At 41.2% G+C, this 17,615-nt stretch overlaps 2 protein-coding genes across 2 annotated transcripts; both read right to left on the bottom strand.

Moving 5' to 3' along the window:
• Window positions 1-508: 508 nt before the first annotated feature.
• LOC108571252 lies at window positions 509-7,913 on the bottom strand. Its single transcript, XM_017933252.1, has 15 exons — window positions 7,552-7,913; window positions 6,564-6,902; window positions 6,129-6,333; window positions 5,912-6,067; window positions 5,780-5,832; window positions 4,148-4,534; window positions 3,546-3,823; window positions 3,340-3,467; window positions 3,071-3,226; window positions 2,834-2,886; window positions 1,654-1,872; window positions 1,199-1,534; window positions 925-1,129; window positions 696-851; window positions 509-562 (listed from the first exon to the last, which is right to left on the bottom strand). Exons 1-15 carry the CDS (start codon window positions 7,911-7,913, stop codon window positions 509-511), a joined length of 3,087 nt encoding a protein of 1,028 aa, XP_017788741.1.
• Window positions 7,914-11,924: 4,011 nt separating this feature from the next.
• On the bottom strand, window positions 11,925-15,828 carry LOC108571405 (putative pre-mRNA-splicing factor ATP-dependent RNA helicase DHX16). Its single transcript, XM_017933430.1, has 11 exons — window positions 15,523-15,828; window positions 15,185-15,353; window positions 14,871-15,112; window positions 14,551-14,753; window positions 14,123-14,418; window positions 13,746-14,050; window positions 13,529-13,686; window positions 13,167-13,440; window positions 12,451-12,992; window positions 12,127-12,303; window positions 11,925-12,056 (listed from the first exon to the last, which is right to left on the bottom strand). Exons 1-11 carry the CDS (start codon window positions 15,683-15,685, stop codon window positions 11,925-11,927), a joined length of 2,661 nt encoding a protein of 886 aa, XP_017788919.1. The 5' UTR covers window positions 15,686-15,828.
• Window positions 15,829-17,615: the final 1,787 nt, after the last annotated feature.

Here is a 17,615-nt window from a genome sequence, read left to right as displayed (position 1 = left end):
GTCCATTGGAACGAACATATAATACTTTTTCTTTCTCTCTTTCGAGGGAAATAGTTTGGTTAAAAGTGACGTGCAATCTTATCTACACGATCGGCAGATTTTTCTAATACAAAAATTCGTTGGAGCGCGAAAAAGTTGTGGTTCGGGGATACGTACGTTCGCGACGTGTCATTATTTTTGTTAATGATGCAACGGCGTGATTCGCTTCTTCTTTAAACACAGCCAGGATATATTAACTTGATTTAGCTACGTTGAAATATGAATCAGACGAAATATTACCACTTGCGAGCGATATCATCTTTATTCTCGTTTCAAGTAAAATAGAGCGAAGGATGAGCAAAAGGAGACGCGGTAGTTTGAAGTGTAGTGCTGCCAGTAGTAGAATATACGTGGTTTTGTTTCAGCTTATGTAAACCTGGCCTATTTTCTCCTGGCATTAATCCGCACGTTAATTTCTTCCATCCAGAAGCACGCCGGCCACGGTGGTGAACGCTTGGCCAACCGTTCCTTAGCCTTCGCCGCGTTGGAGAACGTTGTACGCCGAGTAAGAAGTTTTCAGCAACTAAGGTCAAGACAATATTTCAAATTGGTTTACCACGATCAATTGGAAAACGCTTTAAATTCGAAGGAAGAGGAAAGAAATTGACGTATCTTAAAAGGAAAATATTAGTTTTTTGATATTTATCAATACTGACAGCGACGAACGAATCGAGATTCACGGAGAGCACACGAACGCTGATGATTTCAATTGGCGACGACGCACGCATCATCATAGTTAGTATATTTCGTTTTGTAGCTTTATCGAACGGTGTCCAGTCGAGGTGAAAAATCATATTAGAAATCTCGAGGCTCTAAACAAGATAACAAAGTGTTAACAAATTATGCAGGATTTAGCAAATATGAACAATGTCGAAAATAAGAAACCTTCAGCTTAACTTCGTTCCCGTACCAGCAGTAAATGAATATTTGCGTGAGCATGCAACTGCTGTACATGATTATTTCCACATACCTAATCGGCGTCACATCTGATCCTGTTAATAGGTAAAGATTGAAGCATATCGCCAGCGTACTCACCGCGAATTGAGTGAAAATCGCCATCTCGAATTGCTCGTTTATCATAGCGGTGAATCTGCAATTATCGTGCAGAAAATTTCACACTTGCAAAGTTCCTCAAACTTGAACGCTTCACACTACGCACCGATAGATAAGGTTGTTGTAACGAACGCACAACTTGGACGTCTTACTCTCGTTTTCTTTTATCGTTTTCAGACGACAACCGAGGATCTCGATCTGGCCGTAAGTGTGTAACAGCAGGCCGCAGATCAAACTGTCGCAGGCGACGTGCATCATAGCGCTTAGAGCGAGTGCCACACATTGGAGAGTGTAAATCGAACAGTAAGTAATTAACGGGGTGTAATTGCAAGGTAGCCAAATTCGATACGGTAAAGGACGTGATTCTGGTTTCAACAGTGCACCGAAAGACAAAGTCATCACCGTCGATTCGACCAGAATCGCGTAATAGGTTGAGCTTCTTCTGCAAACGGTCGTTGTCACAAGGCAACAGGTTAAGAGTTTCGAACGTTTCGTAAAACACATGGTTGCGTTAAAAAAACAAAAGGAGAGATTAAGCCTGTATAAAAATGAAGAACTTACCTGGCGTGCTCGGAGATCCTACTTCTTATCTCGATTTCCTCCTTACATTCTGGATGAAAAGGTTCGCTGTTCAAAAGATCGATCATACGGTGGACATTCTTACGACTGTTTAACACACTCTGTGCTTTCTGCAAGGATATCGCACACGCCAGAAGTATGTAAAAATTGTCGCTAAACTCGTCTTGAGTCGTCACGTTCACGATTAGGTCCATGATTTGGCTGAAAACCGTGATGTACACCAGTATTAACGTGTACCACGAGAATACAGAGTAGGCGAATCTTTTAAACAGCGGAGCTGATGATGGCGGTGGCCAGAGACCGCACATTGCGCAAAATTGCAGTTGTTTTTGCAGTAGATGCATCATTTTGTCTCCCTCGTTCATCCTCTATCGTTCTCCAATCTCATACTTGAATCGTAATTCTGACAATTATCTACGCGAAGATCGAACGTCTTCTGCGTCTTTTTTATCATCTGGCGTCGAATGTACTCGAATAACGAATGAAAGCAGTTGGAACACTGGTTGACGAAATCCACGAGCATATAATATATTTACGACGAGCATAGAAGCATCGCGATATCCTTTGAGTTGGTTGAAATAAACATGCAACCATAATTATGGTCCACGAAGCTTTTCATTCCGGGCATCATATTTATGCTTTCCCTTCAAACCCTTTGAATCGTATGATTTTCGATCGATACATGAGTGAATAATCAAACGCGAGACAATTTCGAAAGAATTATTTAACGCACGGCAAGGGCGGAGAACGCGGAAGTTGATACGCGCTGTGTCATTATTTCTGTTAATGTTGAAACCCCGCTGTCAGCTGTATTTTTAAGAACCACCTGGCAACCCTCTTTTTTCTATATCGTCTGCTTCTGGTTTTTCGCGTTCGCGGATATTTCGCTATTGACTGGGCTCTGATGAAATATAAATTAGGCGTGGGGTCGCCATTCAGCGACAGGGAAAAGCGGAACGTTCAGAAAATGTCCTTTATTCCCGTGTGAATAGGACGAAAAGGTGGAGAACGAGGATAGTGACGTGAGTAGTTTTCATAGTCATTATCATTTTTGCTCAAGATTTATTACTAAGTGCTGTAGAAACTTTCGTCCACCGTTTATGCGAATGTGTGATCTTAGCATTCGGTTCGCTCGGTTTCAACGAAAGTTTTTCGTTATTACTCTTCCCTTCTTTCCTGGAGCATATTGAAAGCCGCGTAGGAGGATTTCAACAGCTACAACGAACATAACGTAACATTCGATAAAAGGAAGATTAATAGCGAGGGTGTTTCCGTGGAAAAAGAGTAAGATTATCTTTTTCCCTGGAAACAAAATTAGATGATTTTACGGCGCAGAAAATGACGATCGTCTCTTGGAAATTTTCTTCAAACTACATCGATATATCGATATCATACTAACCGACGTGAATGACTCGAGATTAACAGACATGATACGAAGGCCGGTGAACTCGACAGGCTCCAAAGCTCGTCGTATCATCAATACCAGAATCTTCTTGGAGCTTTCGTCCGACACGGTTATATTACTGTTCGTTACTCTGTCCACAATTTCGAGACTCTGCGAAAAGAAGAAGCGTGAAGTAATTTACGACAAAAGCTAGACTAATTTCTATCGTAATTTCTATCGTTACCGTACCAACAATAGTAAAATATCTGCGCGAGTAAGCATACTGTGATAGTTAACGCTTCCACAAACTTTGGACCGAGTTCTATCACCGACATTCGATAGAGATTGAAGCATATCGCTCCTGTGCTTATCGCGAACTGTATACTCGAGACATTTCCAAGCTTCTCGTTCACTATTTGCGCCAATCAAACGTATCGTTTAATTTCTTGTCGAGACTGGCTTGTATATCTGATTATGGTGACGAGCACACAGTTTCGCCGAGTAGGTTTCATCTTCCGTAAGATTGAGCAAATCTGTATCATCAGGCCGCTGAACAGGCAGTCGCAAATGACGTTAATATTCACGCTGTACCACGTGCAGACGATCTGTTGACAGTAGATCAGAGTGAAGACAGGTTGTGTAGTAGTGTCGTAAGGTAACCAGACGCGAAATTTGAATTTTCTGCGCCTGTAGTCCGTGAAGTACGATGTTATCCATAAAACGACTACCAAGATGTCCAGGAAATATGTGTAAGCCTTAGCGTTCCAACTGTGACAAACAATTACTGCATAATTCTCTATTCGAGATCGTCAGTCTAATTGACGGTCTAATAAAATTACGAATCACGGTGGAACAAGTTTGCATTTTACGCGTATACTTTTAACAGTTACGCCGCGTTTCTTCCTAAGATCGTTAATCGTTAATGCTAGTCCACAGCTTCTTGAATTGGTTCATTTCTACGCCCCAATAATGTCACTTAGATTCTCGATCGCATAATTCTCATTGGTCAGAAATAATTTACACATGTACACTAATGGGATTTATTTCCCGTCTATTTCAACAATAGTTAATCATTGGATCGCCTTCTCTCACTTACTCTCGATTTTCTCCTCGAATCTCACTCTAATCTCGTTCTCTTCTCTGTTCATAGGCACGAAAGGCTCCTCTCGAAGGACGTCCACCATAACTTTGATCCCCTTCGCAGAAGTGACCAGCATGTAGATTTTGCAACAGCTGCACATCAGTATCAACGTGATATACAGATTCTCGCTGAAATCCTCCTGACTGTCCACGTTGAATATCATGCCCAAGATCAGGCAGCACTCCATCGCGTAGAGCATCGACACCATGAAGAACATGTACATCCCGTACAAAATCGTCTGCCACTGAGACATGAAAGCGGACGGTGCCAGAATACCGTTCACCGTCAGAAGCTTGAACGTCCAGCTTAGAGTATCCATCCTTCCTCTCCTCTCCTCTCTTCGAAGAAGGTCGAAGAAGGTTTAGCGGTTGATTAGGAATTTTTCAATTTTTCAATTTTTCAATGGAAAAAACCACCTGTGCTTCACGGTGTTTCTCTCGAATTAACGCCGAAGAAAGCGAGTCGACGAGATCCACGAATATACAGGGTGTCCCGTAACTCCTCGAACACCCGAAAATGGAGTGTTACTGGGGTGACTCTGAACAACTTTTTCCATTACCAAAATGTTGGTTGAAGCTTCGTTTTTGAATTATTAACGAAAAACACTAGCCAATCAGAGCGTGCGTAGAGCCCGCGCTCAGGGACGGCCGAACAGAGATGCACCCGTGCGAGCGAACAAATGCGTACGCGTGACTTCTCGGTTATCGATCGCTGTCAAAAAATTTTCACTTTGCACGTCACGTTTCTCATTCCCACGTTTGTATAAATTAGTCGGAATCAAACAACATTTTGGTAAAGGAAACAGTTGTTCAGAGCCACCCCTGCAACCCCCTATTTCCGGGTGTTCGAGGAGTTACGAGACACCCTGTATAAAACGCTTGTGAACGAGGAGAGCGGAGGGGTGGAAGCATCAATATTCTTTGTGTTCGACGAAATAAGCGTACTATCTGTCCCCCGTCGTTATTATCGTACACGAACTTTTCCTTTTTCCCCTTTGCCTATTTACTTCTAGATCCCTCGAACTGTACCATTTCCGGCCGATTTCGCTCTATTTAATTCACAAGTGGAACAGCGAAACGTGGAGGAAAGGAAGTTTCTATTATTTCACGGAGAAGCCTCTTGGAGAATGGGACAACGAGTGTATACAAGTAGGTACGATACCTTCTTTTTACGGATTTATTTCACTACTTCCAGAGAAAATTCTACGTTGCTCGGTGCAGATTGGACAGCAAACGAGCGATTTATTTTAGAATTGTTGACAGAGCTGCAGATTGAAAAAATTCGCCAGAGATAGAAAGGAAAACTTGTCAACTCCCTTTAACCCTTTCACTGCTATCGGCGCTTTGAAAATTTGCTCGCACTGTGTTCTATTCGAGCCCTTTGGCGCACTTCAACATTCACTCAAGCGTTAATTCGACGAGACGAAGTTAAAAATAGAAATTCAAGAAATTTTCTGGAACATCTGAATCTGTGACGCGCGTCGCGTACTAAAATTTACCGCAGCGAAAGGGTTAATTTTCAGCTGCAAGGTCCTCGATTCTGTCGATCTAGCTGCAAAAATAATCTTGCATCTCCAACGTTACTTGTCGCTCCTCCTTTCAAGCAGATTGTACGTCGAGTAGGACATTTTCAACAGCTGTAAATCAGGCAAACACAGCGTTAAGGTACCGAGAGGAAACATCTCTCTGCGAAATTTCTTTGAAATGTTCACTGACGCTGACGAAGGTGTTCAAGTCCATGGTGAACATGTACGCGCAGGTCAACTCGATCGGGATCATCGCTCTTCTCGCCACGACTATCAAATCCTTCTTGATACCGTTCTGGAGAGGTATCCAATCCATTTCGAAGATCGTGCGCACAATCTCGACGCTCTGAATGATAGGGCGAAACGTGAGAACCAGGGAAATTGTAATCGACGAGATTAATCAGTACCTTCAGTTTCAACTGCTCGCCGTACCAGCAGTAAAAGAAGATCTGCGTCATCATACAGGCCAGGTACAGGACAAATTGCAGGTACTTGGAGCTGATTGGAGGCGTGTTCGCCAATTCGTACAGGATGAAACACACTACCAGCGTGCTCGATAAAAGCTGCACGCCTATTATCCATCTGAACTTCTCTTGCATCGTGAAAACGTACCTGCGTTCAGATACGTCCCATCTTAATTAAGCGGTCGCCAACCTTTCGGACCTCACGTATCAATCTTTTAAGAAGAGAAATTCTTCGAAGAATGTAAGAATGTTTCTTTCATCGTCAATAAAACAGAAAAAGTGCAAGTAACGTCTAGATCGATTATTTTTCAGACGTTACGATCGACTAATTCGGTGCCTCGGTGTAACAAAGAAGATCGTACATCCGGAGGGACTAACCCGTAAAGATAATCGTGGAAACGAACGATTTTCCCGATATTCGGCCTCTGTTCCTGCGTCATCTCCTTCATTCTGTGCTTGAGAATCTCCTGTTGGCCGCAAGCGTGAACGAGCAACCCGCAGATGATCACGTCGCAGGCGACGTTCGAAAGCGACGTACCGATCAGCGCGACGATCTGATGAACGTACGCGATGTAATAGTAAGTTGGCAGAGAGTAATCGAAGGGCAGCCAGGCTCTGTACGCCAGTTCCCGCTCGTTAAAGTCGCCGAGCAACGAAGAGAGGATCATACAGAGGACCGTGAGTTCCACCAGAATCGTGTAGTAAATCGTCACCGACCTGTAAAGCATCTGTAAAGCTCCAAGTCACGAAGATTTTAGTCTAAACGTATAACTTTTCTCTTTCTTTCTCTTAAAGTGTGTTGCAATCGAGGCTATCGAGAGAAACGTCCTTTCCCTTCTCCTTCGATCCTTCAAGCCCTTAACGCTCGTGCTAATGTGTTGCAATTTTCATTCACTTTTCTCACCGTGCTGCTCTTTCTACTCTACCGCAAAAATCTAAGTCACGTGCGTAGCGGTCCGTAACAACGGCAAACTTATTTCTGCACGCCTATGGAATAATTAAAAAGGAAAGAAAATTAATCGTCTTCGGCAAGTTCTCCTACCGCACCTCCTTATGTCTAAGAAATAATAAAAAAAAAAAATGAAGTTCATCCTTCTTTGCACGTCAATTATTTCCCTTCGCTGTCCTTTCTACTCTGTCGCAAACCTCGAAGTCACAGCGTTGCAAACAACTTCCATACGCCTAGAAGATAACAAAAGCAAACAAAGTCGAGCTGAGAAAAATTTGTATATTCTACAAATGGCGATGCACGCGTATCTCTATATCTTTTCTCCGTGAAACGCCTCGACGTTTAAAGCACCAGAAGAAGAGAAAGGACGATAGAAGAATCGAAACACCACCCGCACGACGGTGTCCACTCTATTACCCGATGTTTCTGTCGAATTTACTCTGTATGACAGCCTCCTCGGCGCTCACAGGTTTACACGGCTCCTCCTCCAGTCTCCTCCGGAGGATCTCGATGCTTCCGTGGTTCGTCAGCAGCGTGACGATCTTGCAGCAGGACAGAACGGACGCGATGAACATGTAGAAACTCTCGCTCAGCTCGTCCGCCGTTCTCAAGTTCAGTATCACGTTGAAAAATTGCGAGATGCAGAAGCTGTGCAATAAAAGTACCACGAACATCGTGTAAACGATGTACGCGGCCTTGGCGCGTGTCGTTCGGCACGAGCACGGCCTCCAGCATCCGCAGATCGTCAGTATGTTGAAAGCTGGCCGTAAGATAGCCATTTTTCAAGAAAGGAACGTGAAAGACAGATTTCATCGAATCTTCTCACTGGTCTACCGCGGCGAGTTGAACAGCGTTCGTTTCTATTCGTTCACGAATACCGTTCAAAGCGTAATTTTCATCGCGACGGAAAATTTCACCCTACTCGGTGGAACGACAGGCTGTACCTTTAGGGAACTGTTATCTATAGGATGGCTGTTTTTCTTTCACGTTCGAACACATTGTCCACCCTCGTATGCACGCAGCTTGTCATTACCGTAATGTCTATTGTGTCACAGGGTGATTTGTAAAGTTATTTTTTACATGCGCGGCAGTATATCATAGTACTCCGTTTCATTATACCTCTCCGCGCTACGTATCCTTTGTGCGGCAATTCTTTTATTTATCTAGGGGAGGGGGGCTTTAAATAACGAGGAGAGCGGGTGGAACTGTTGAAACGGAAACAAAGTGTACTGCGGTGAATATGTTTGTTGGAGATATACCGTATCGGAGATAAACCGTTCGTTACTCGAACAATCTTTCGTGCAGAGTTTACTTAAGAGGGTGCACCTTGGAGCGAGGGAAGATTCATCGGGATTTTCTCCATTTTACAGACCGGTGAGGAGTGCCTTGGCTTCGATAGTTTAAAGTAGAGTTTAGGAATTGGGACAATTTCAGATTTTCGGAGTTGTAAGAAAGACCAGAGGGATTGTTCTGTCCTTGTCAGTCTGCTGCCGGCGTTCGTAGGGGAAGGATCGAGAGCATCGTCGGGAAGGAAGTGTAATATTATCAGGTTAGTTGACTTTTTAAATGGAAATTCGTTGAATTTTTCTCTTTTGATAATAGTTATTGTAAATTGGAGTATAATTGCGTATAGCAAGCAGTTTCAAATTCTTACGTTTAATCAAACTTTTCATTGCTTCAACGTTACTAATAACGTAGACAGTGAAAGAATGTTTCTGCTTTATTTTCGAGAACTTTAAGTACAGAATAATTATTGTTTCTTGTTAAATAACATTTTAAATGGTAGTTTATAAATATTGGAAGTATTAAATTAATAAGTTATTCGAGGATAACGCTGGAGAAACGAGTTCGACAATGAAACGTGTAACGGTAGATAAGGATACGGCTAGAGTAATGAGTTAGACAAGGAAAGGAATAGGTGTAGACAAGGATAACAATTGTGCCGTGTGTTAGACAAGGAGAGCAACATGGTTAGACAAGGACAGAAGAAAACAGCGGGCGAGAGTAACGCCATCTAGCGTTAGGTGACGCGAACTACCATTTCTTAATAGGATCACATCATATAAACAGAGGTATTAGACAAGGAAAGCACTAGTGTGCGAGAAGGACAGAGAGAGAGAACGCTTCCCATTGGCTGGCGGGCCGCCATGCTCCATCTCCCGGGGCCCCAGCCACGTGGTCCGGTGAAAAATCATTAATAACTCGATAATTAGGACGATTTTGTGAACTTTTAGTATCGAAGAATGAAGAGTGGACATTCAGCAACTTTCACGTATAAGTTTCAAGGCTCTAGGACCTTTCGCTAATTAGTTATTAATATTAATATCGGGACCGATACGGCAGTCGCTTACGCATCATCAAACCGGTCGACGAAAAATCATACCTTTCGATAATTAGTTATTAATATTAATATCGGGACCGATACGGCGATCGCTTACGCCACACCAAGTCGGACAGAGAAAAATTATTAATAACTCGATAATTACGATGTTTTTGTAAACTTTTGGTATTGAAGAATGAAGTGTGGACATTCAGCAACTTTCACGTATAAGTTTCAAGGCTCTAGGACCTTTCGATAATTAGTTATTAATATTAATATCGGGACCGATACGGCGATCGCTTACGCCACACCAAGTCGGACAGAGAAAAATCATTAATAACTCGATAATTACGACGTTTTTGTAAACTTTTAGTATTGAAGAATGAAGTGTAGACCTTCAGAAACTTTCACGTATAATTTTTAAGGCTCTCGGACCTTTAAATAATTAGTTATTAATATTAATATCGGGAAGGGTAGGACAGTCCCTTGCTCTACGTCAAGTCGGCCAGGGAAAAATCACTAATCACTCAATAATTACTATGATTTTGTGAACTTTTAGAATTGAAGAATGAAGTGTGGACTTTCAGCAACTTTCACGTATAATTTTTAAGGCTCTAGGACCTTGCAATAATTAGTTATTGATATTAATATCGGGACCGATACTAAAGTCGCTTACGCAACATCAAATCGGATAGAGAAAACTCGTTAATAACTCGATAATTAGGAAGATTTTGTCAGCTTTTGATATTGAAGAATGAAGCGCGAGCCTTCAGCAACTTTCACGTGTAGGTTTTAATGCTCTAGATCCTTTCGATAATTAGTTATTAACAATTTAGTACGGGATGTCGGGAACGATACCGCATACCGTCGAGCGTCTTTGCGGTTTCTCAATAATTTCATAGCTTTCCCCTAAATTCTCATACAACTAATTATATGCGTTTGAAAGGCAACTTCTTTAGCTACATTCCCATGTAAGTTTTGTTAACATATTCCGTTTAGTTTACTAGTTACTAAATATTATATGAGAGCGTTCCCTATACATCGTACTCGAGTATAGTCAACTGTTATAAACAATTGCTAATATCTCATAAACCACATTCCATACGGCTACGAAAATGATTGGAGAATGTTGATAAAAGTCCATTCTACATTCTTTATGCTCAAAAGTGCATAGTTTGTCACGCATATCTATTGAAATAACGAAAATGTGCTAAGCTTGAATGCGACGGGTGCGATACTCACCCAAAGAATATTAAATAACTATCGAACCGCAAGGGATATGTTAATAAGAATTACAGGAGAATGTAGCCAAAGGAGCTCCCTTTCAGATGTATGTGATAATTTTACCGGCAATTTACCCTGAACAATGATATTAATGAAAAACCGTAAGGTACTGTCGGATCGTTCCCGACAATGCTAATAATAATAATTAATAACTAATTATAGAAAGGTCCTAGAGCCTTAAAAATTATATGTGAAAGATGCTGAAGGTCCACGCTTCATTCTTCAATACTAAAAGTTCACAAAATGATCCTAATTAATGAGTTATTAACGATTTTTCATCGATCGGCTTGATTTAGGGCCTGAAAGGTAGAGCTCACCGGCCCGCCAGCCAATAGGAAGCGTTCTCTCTCTGTCCTTGTCGCACACTAGTGCTTTCCTTGTCTAATACCTCTGTTTATATGATGTGCTCCTATTAAGAAATGGTAGTTCGCGTCACCTAACGCTAGATGGCGTTAGTCTTGCTCGTAATTTTTTTCTATCCTTGTCTAACTCATTACGGTAGTCCTATGCTCGTCATCCCAATTATATTTAATTGATACTTATAATCAATTTTTAATTGCTTTAACATTACTGATAAAGTAGTCAAGTAGTAAAGTAGTAAAGTAGTAAAGTACTCAATTTATTAATTTCGCTTTGAAATTAACAATTGCACGCAGTAGATTAGCTAGAAATTGTTTATAATTTTTATTTAACATTCAAAAATTAATATTCTTTTTGTTCAAATGATATATAGAGGGTACAAGGCCAGGACAGGAATAAAGGAAAGGACTTTATAAAAAATCGAATATTTATTGCAAGATAACTGTACAAAATGTATTTTACAAAACGTTACCAGTATTGTTTCATAGCATTTTACAGTCTATCCATTTCTCCCTTACACACCGCACCCATCTCCTTTTGCGAAACACTCATTTCTTAGATAATATTCCATTGTAAAATTGAATAAATTAAATCCGGATATTGTTGGGAATGCGTAATAATCGGTAAAATCCCAATATTCGAGCGAAAAAATTAGAAAATTCGCGAAAATAGCGTCAACAATGACTTGATATATTTTATTCTATGTTTCAGCGATTTTATTTGATTTTTTGTTTAAAAAATAACGTTGCAAAAGTTACGCTTTTTGTACAATGTATTTTTATACAAGCCACGGAGTTGTACTTACTTAACTATATCAATTAAACGTTTAGTTTGTACCATCTGGCCGCGATCTACCCGCGACTTTTGGCATTTTTTTATTCGTCGAGTCCTCCAGCTCTTTCGGCTTGTAATAATGAGGTGCTACCTCTAAAAGCCACTTACTTTCGATCTCAGTCACCTGTGAACATAAAAGAAGAATGATTTTAAAAATATTTAATACTTCTTATATTCGTATTTCCGTCACTCACTTGTCGCATAAACTCTTTCGTGGTGAAAACTAGCTCGTGATAAAGCAACCAACGTGGTAGCTCTTGAAACAGTGAACTGTTAGGATGAATTGACACAGTCTGATTATGTTTCGCAGTCTTATAATGTCCTCCTTTAGATAATCGCGCCACATGATAGAAATATCCAGCCGTGATAGCCTAAAATTCAACCATTTACCATTTCCTTTAATTTACAACGTAAATTCTTTTATCTTTCATTATCGTTCTTAATGTATCCGTAATTATATAATGGAAGATAAAACACTTACTTTGTACAGTTTAACATATAATTTGAATTATCGTTACCTTCCTAATGTTCACCGTTTCCGTGATCCCCGAGACCAATTCCATCTCTACTCGTTGCATAAGTCCAACCAACTGTTCCCTAACGTCTCTGGCTCTCTTCATCGACCGGTGCTGAATGAAATTCTCGTAGCACCAATGCGTACTAAAGTCACTTTGTTGCCACTGATTGTACACGTTCAACAACGTTAAATGATCACCACCAGGCACGTGGAAATTCTTCCTTGCGGTGTCTGCGTGGATGATCTTGTCTTTGGGCCTATAGAAGATGGCTCCGTTCACGGACAACATAGCGGCGATCGTGGCCACTTCCTCTGAACAACGATACTGCTCACTGGCCAGCAACATTTTCGCCATCATAGGATCCAAAGGGAACTCGGCCATTCTACGACCAAGTTTCGTCAATTCTCCACGATGGTTCAACGCACCCAAAGCGTACAGCTGTTCCAGAGCTAGAACCAGAGTCTCGTGTGGCGGTGGATCGAGGAAATCGAAATGGACCAAATCGTTTATTCCAAGCGCCTTCAGAGTCAGCACTGCATTGCCTGTGATTAATTATTGCATTAGATCAAATCCTTACATTGCTAGAAAATGAAGAACATCTATAAAATGTACTGTTTTTAAATAGGACAGATTCAGTATTCCAAACGATGATTTAGAACACGATTCGAATGCAAGGAGTTGAAAGATGAAGGTAAACGATGTTCACGCCAAGTTACCAAGATTGATCCTCTGAATCTCAGGCACAGTGTTGTCTTCTAACTCGTGTTGATAAGCCCAGGCAGTGTACAGGCGGAAACACTTGCCTGGAGCTACTCTTCCAGCTCTACCAGCTCTCTGATTGGCAGAGGCTTTACTGATAGGTACTACCATTAAACTTTCCATGCCTGTACGAGAGTTAAAGTTGTTCTGTTTAGCGAATCCAGGATCTATCACGTACACTATATTGTCTATCGTTAGCGACGTTTCCGCAATGTTGGTAGCCAAAACTATCTATAGAATTTGCAATTAAATTCATATTAATAAATGGAAATAATGATTGACGGTATTCTTTAGCCAAGAATACAATATTCTTATATACTTTTCTTGCTCCTGGAGGGGTAGGTTGAAATATCTTCGCCTGCATGTCGCTTGGAAGATTCGCATAAACGGGTAAGATCAACAGTTCCGCTAATTTCGAACCCAATCGTCTCACCCTCTCTTGTAACATTTCCTGACACGTTTCTATCTCGTCTTGGCCTGTATATCGATTAATTATTAAATAACTCATCAGTTGGAATGATTAAATAATAAAGTACCTGTTAAAAATACAAGTACATCGCCAAACGGTTGAGTAGCGTGTATCTGAAGAATAGAGACCACACAGGCGTCGATGTAATCCGCTTCAGGTGCCTTGGTATAGTAAATGTCAACGGGGAAACGTCGACCAGGTATCCGAAATATTGGAGCGTCGTCGAAGAACTCGCTGAACTTCGTAGCGTCCAACGTAGCCGACGAAATTAGGAGCTTTAAGTCAGGTCGAAACCGGGTGATATCTTTTACCAATCCAAACAATATGTCAGTGTGCAAAGTACGCTCGTGGGCCTCGTCGATTATCATAACGCTAAAATCGACGAGATTAGTGGAACTTTCGACTGATAAAAAATCAATTATAAACAAGTTTCTATCTGAATACCTGTAAGAAGCCAAGTCAGGTTCGCTGAGGAACTCACGATGAAGCGTACCATCTGTCATATATTTAATACGAGTACGATGAGAGGTACAATCTTCGAAACGAATCGCGTAGCCCACTTCGTTGCCCAATTTCACGGCCATTTCGTGAGCAACTCTCGCTGCTACGGACATAGCGGCCACTCTGCGTGGCTGTGTACACCCGATTATTTTATTATTCTCCGCGAAACCAGTCTCGTACAAGTATTGCGGAATCTGGGTGGTTTTTCCCGAACCTGTTTCTCCCTCGATGATTAACACCTATGCGAACGAAATTTTCAGTGAGATATGTAGAGATTCTTCGTTCTTCAATTAACGACTCAAACGTAGTCACTAGGGATGGAATCTATTTGCGAGGTACTCCATTCCATCCCTGGTAATCACTCGATGTACCTGGTGATCTTTGATAGCCTGAATCAAATCGTTTCTAAAAGGATAGATCGGTAAACTCTTTTTCGTCTCGTGTATAGTTTGCAAAGCCTTCACTTGGGCCGGTGGACTCTCTCCGCGTCTTTTGTCCTTCTCGCTGCCAGGCATACGAAGTGCCTGGACGAATTCCACCTCGTCCTCCAGCAAAAGATCGTAATCCTGTTGCGCTGCAAGTGATCGAAACTATGCTAAATTGTGGAATTTCATTTTTTCATTTGTTTCGTGTAATATAAAACACAGTTCTCGTGTTATATTCTTCTTAGCGTATACAAATTCTAGCACACCTTTCCTGTCTTTCGCACCGAATCGAAAGACAGCGGACGACATCTGATCGGACTCCCATTTGCTTTGTTCAGATTGCGGCGGTTCATTGTCCTGCACTTCAGGTTCTGGTTCCAATTTACCCTTCTCCAAGGGCATATGATAACGCTGCACCCTTTCCAGTTCCCTAGCTTTCTCATGTTCTTTCGCTAATTGGAGTAATTGTTTCTTATGTTCCCGTTCCTTCTTCTCGCGGTCCGTTAATCTACAATAGCGTAAGAATTAAAGTGAAATATCGTATAATTTTTTTGAATATAATACAGCTGCGAAATATTACACTTCTTCCTCGAATAAATATTCGTCGTCGATTATATCAGCCTCCAATTCGGCTACTTTATCCTCTTTACGTTTCTCCAAGTATTTTCGTCGTGATTCGACACGCAATTTCGGCACCAATTTCTCCCGCATATCCGTTTCCATAAGTTTGAGTCTCTTGGCTGCCTCGGCTGTTTAAAAAAAGTAACATTCACGTTGGGAAAATCGAGTAGAATGCATCGTTGAATGAGAAATTACAGAAGTGAAAGTAATAGGAAATAGTTGAATAAAAACGATCTTTATTAGGATGATATGTTAAACGAAATACAATATTCATGCTTGTAGAGTGATATGGTTTACCTGCTCCTGAGCCAGCCGGCATAGCCACCTTTCGTATCTTGCTCTCATCTTTCGCTTTAAGTCGATTGGCGAATTCATCACGCTCCTTGATATCCTTTTTACGTCTCTCCTCCTCGCTATCGCTGTCTTCGCTCGAGGATTCTTTCCTCCTGTACTTACTCATCGTGTATTTGATATTAAAGATAGGTTATGTTTACCTCTCGTCGTAGAATCACGAGAAAACCTCGTAGTATTATTTCTTTCTTTTAAACTTTTCCTCGTAGATCATCTCGAATACATAAAACAACAATCTTTCTATCGAATGCAAATGTTAAAAATCTCAAAGCACGGTTATCCTATTGATTTGAGGTTACGTTCGTAGCTTAACCCTTTTGAACCTGTTTTAAAAGAAACCTCGTACTTTCAGCGGTGACACTTTGTTCGATCGAATTTGTACGATTGAATAATTAACGAACAAAACTTCTTTAAGAAATTTCATAGAAAATAGGAGGAAAGATATTAGATTTGAACGGTAACGATACGCAGTACTGTACGGTTAGCGCGGCTAAGCGTCGGATTGGTTGGCGGCCATGCGACACAGGAATGGACCGCGTTGCTAGGCAACGCGCGTGCGTCACGTGACCACACAACGTGCGTAAGTTCATTCAACGAAAAAGTACGCGCGCTTCATTCATAGTTGGATCGATCTACCGCGCTCGGTTCGAATACGTGATTCCTCTCTCGTTATTATTCAAACAATCGACAGTCGTAAAATTTGAATATAAGTGTGCATTCGCATAACGCGGGAGGATCATTGGGAATGTATGAATGCACAAGTAGGGTTACCATGGAGAAAAAGTGTTCTCGTTTAATATTGGAAAACGTAGAAAATTCGAACGATTGTAGAATATACGCACGTGTTGAAACATGGGAGAGCCAACAGTTATTCTCGAATATACTTTTTTATTATACATACATTAATGAAAATATATACATGGTAGACTGTAGCTTGTCGAAGCAGCGAAAATGTCAATGTATAATCAGCTACAGTATTCGTACACGAACCTGTGTATGTGTGTGTAATCTTTTTCTCCCTTTTTTTTTGTTTCTCCCGTTTGTTCCTTCTCGCGATGTCCTCTCTCTCACTCTCTCTTTCTCTCTCGTTCACTCACACACTCGTTCTTGTTCTCTCGCATGCGCGCATACACACACTCCCTTTTATTTATTTATTTATTTTCTTTCAATCAATTAAAAAGCAGAGATCGTGGTGATTTGAAAGGAGAGGCACGTGTAGGCCGACACGTGTTAGACCATTGAAAGAGAGGGGGAGGAGTTGAAACACATATCCACAGAAGGGTAACAGTGTAGTTGTTTGTATACTTTCGCTGACTTCGATTAAACATCTGAATCTTTTTTTTGTCTCTCTCGTTCACACCCTTCTCTCATTCTTTCTCTCAAATCTCACGTTCTCTCTCTCTCTCTCTCTCGCTCACTCACTTTCTGTCTCTGTTCTATTCTACTTGCACAGCCAAACACTTGCTCGATCACTCGGCTCTCAAAAGCTTCGTTTTTATTCTCCTTCACTTCTCACTTTTCCCCTCTTCTTCTCTTTCTTCGCGTCCGTCTTTTTTATCCAAGTCGTCACGAGAACGATCTCTCTATTATTTCTTCACGACGACCGTTCTTTTTTCTTTCTCTTTCTACTGTGTGTATATATGTGTGTTACTGCGATCGATGAACAAAACTCTTCCGTTTCTTTCACGTTCATCTGTGGTTCATCACTCTCTCTCTCTTTACTTTCCTTCGATTTTCCATTGTTAATCACGACAGGTTTCACGACGTTCAACGGGACACGATTCTAGTTTTATACCTCGAAATTACAATTTCTTGTACTAACCACGACATTACGCCGATTTCACGGTCTGTCCGTGAGATCGTTCGTATAATCGATCGTCACAGCGAATACACACGCGTCACGAATCTCTCTGACGATCGATCGATCAACGGGACTTACTAAAAATAACGATTTCCACGAGTGATTATGAAAATTAAGAAACTATACATCTTCTCGATAGTTTATTCTCTCTTTCTCGCATATTGTTTCTTCCATTCAT

This window comes from Habropoda laboriosa, unplaced genomic scaffold, assembly GCF_001263275.1.
Source record: "Habropoda laboriosa isolate 0110345459 unplaced genomic scaffold, ASM126327v1 scaffold57, whole genome shotgun sequence".
NCBI lineage: Eukaryota > Metazoa > Arthropoda > Insecta > Hymenoptera > Apidae > Habropoda > Habropoda laboriosa.
Note: the sequence above shows the minus strand (reverse complement) of the source record. Positions and strands in the feature narration are given on the sequence as shown.

What these genes read in the sequence shown, in the direction of transcription:
- LOC108571252 (XM_017933252.1), bottom strand. Translation starts at nt 7,913, where the DNA reads ATGGCTATCTTACGGCCAGCTTTCAACATACTGACGATCTGCGGATGC. An exon ending in CTCCAGGAAAGAAGGGAAGA is followed by an intron (nt 1,873 to 2,833) that starts GTAATAACGAAA and finishes CACGGTTTTCAG; the next exon opens with CCAAATCATGGACCTAATCG. An exon ending in GGAACGAAGTTAAGCTGAAG is followed by an intron (nt 852 to 924) that starts GTTTCTTATTTT and finishes TATCTTGTTTAG; the next exon opens with AGCCTCGAGATTTCTAATAT.
- LOC108571405 (XM_017933430.1), bottom strand. Translation starts at nt 15,685, where the DNA reads ATGAGTAAGTACAGGAGGAAAGAATCCTCGAGCGAAGACAGCGATAGC. An exon ending in TATTTATTCGAGGAAGAAGT is followed by an intron (nt 15,113 to 15,184) that starts GTAATATTTCGC and finishes ACGCTATTGTAG; the next exon opens with ATTAACGGACCGCGAGAAGA. An exon ending in AGGCTATCAAAGATCACCAG is followed by an intron (nt 14,419 to 14,550) that starts GTACATCGAGTG and finishes TCGTTCGCATAG; the next exon opens with GTGTTAATCATCGAGGGAGA.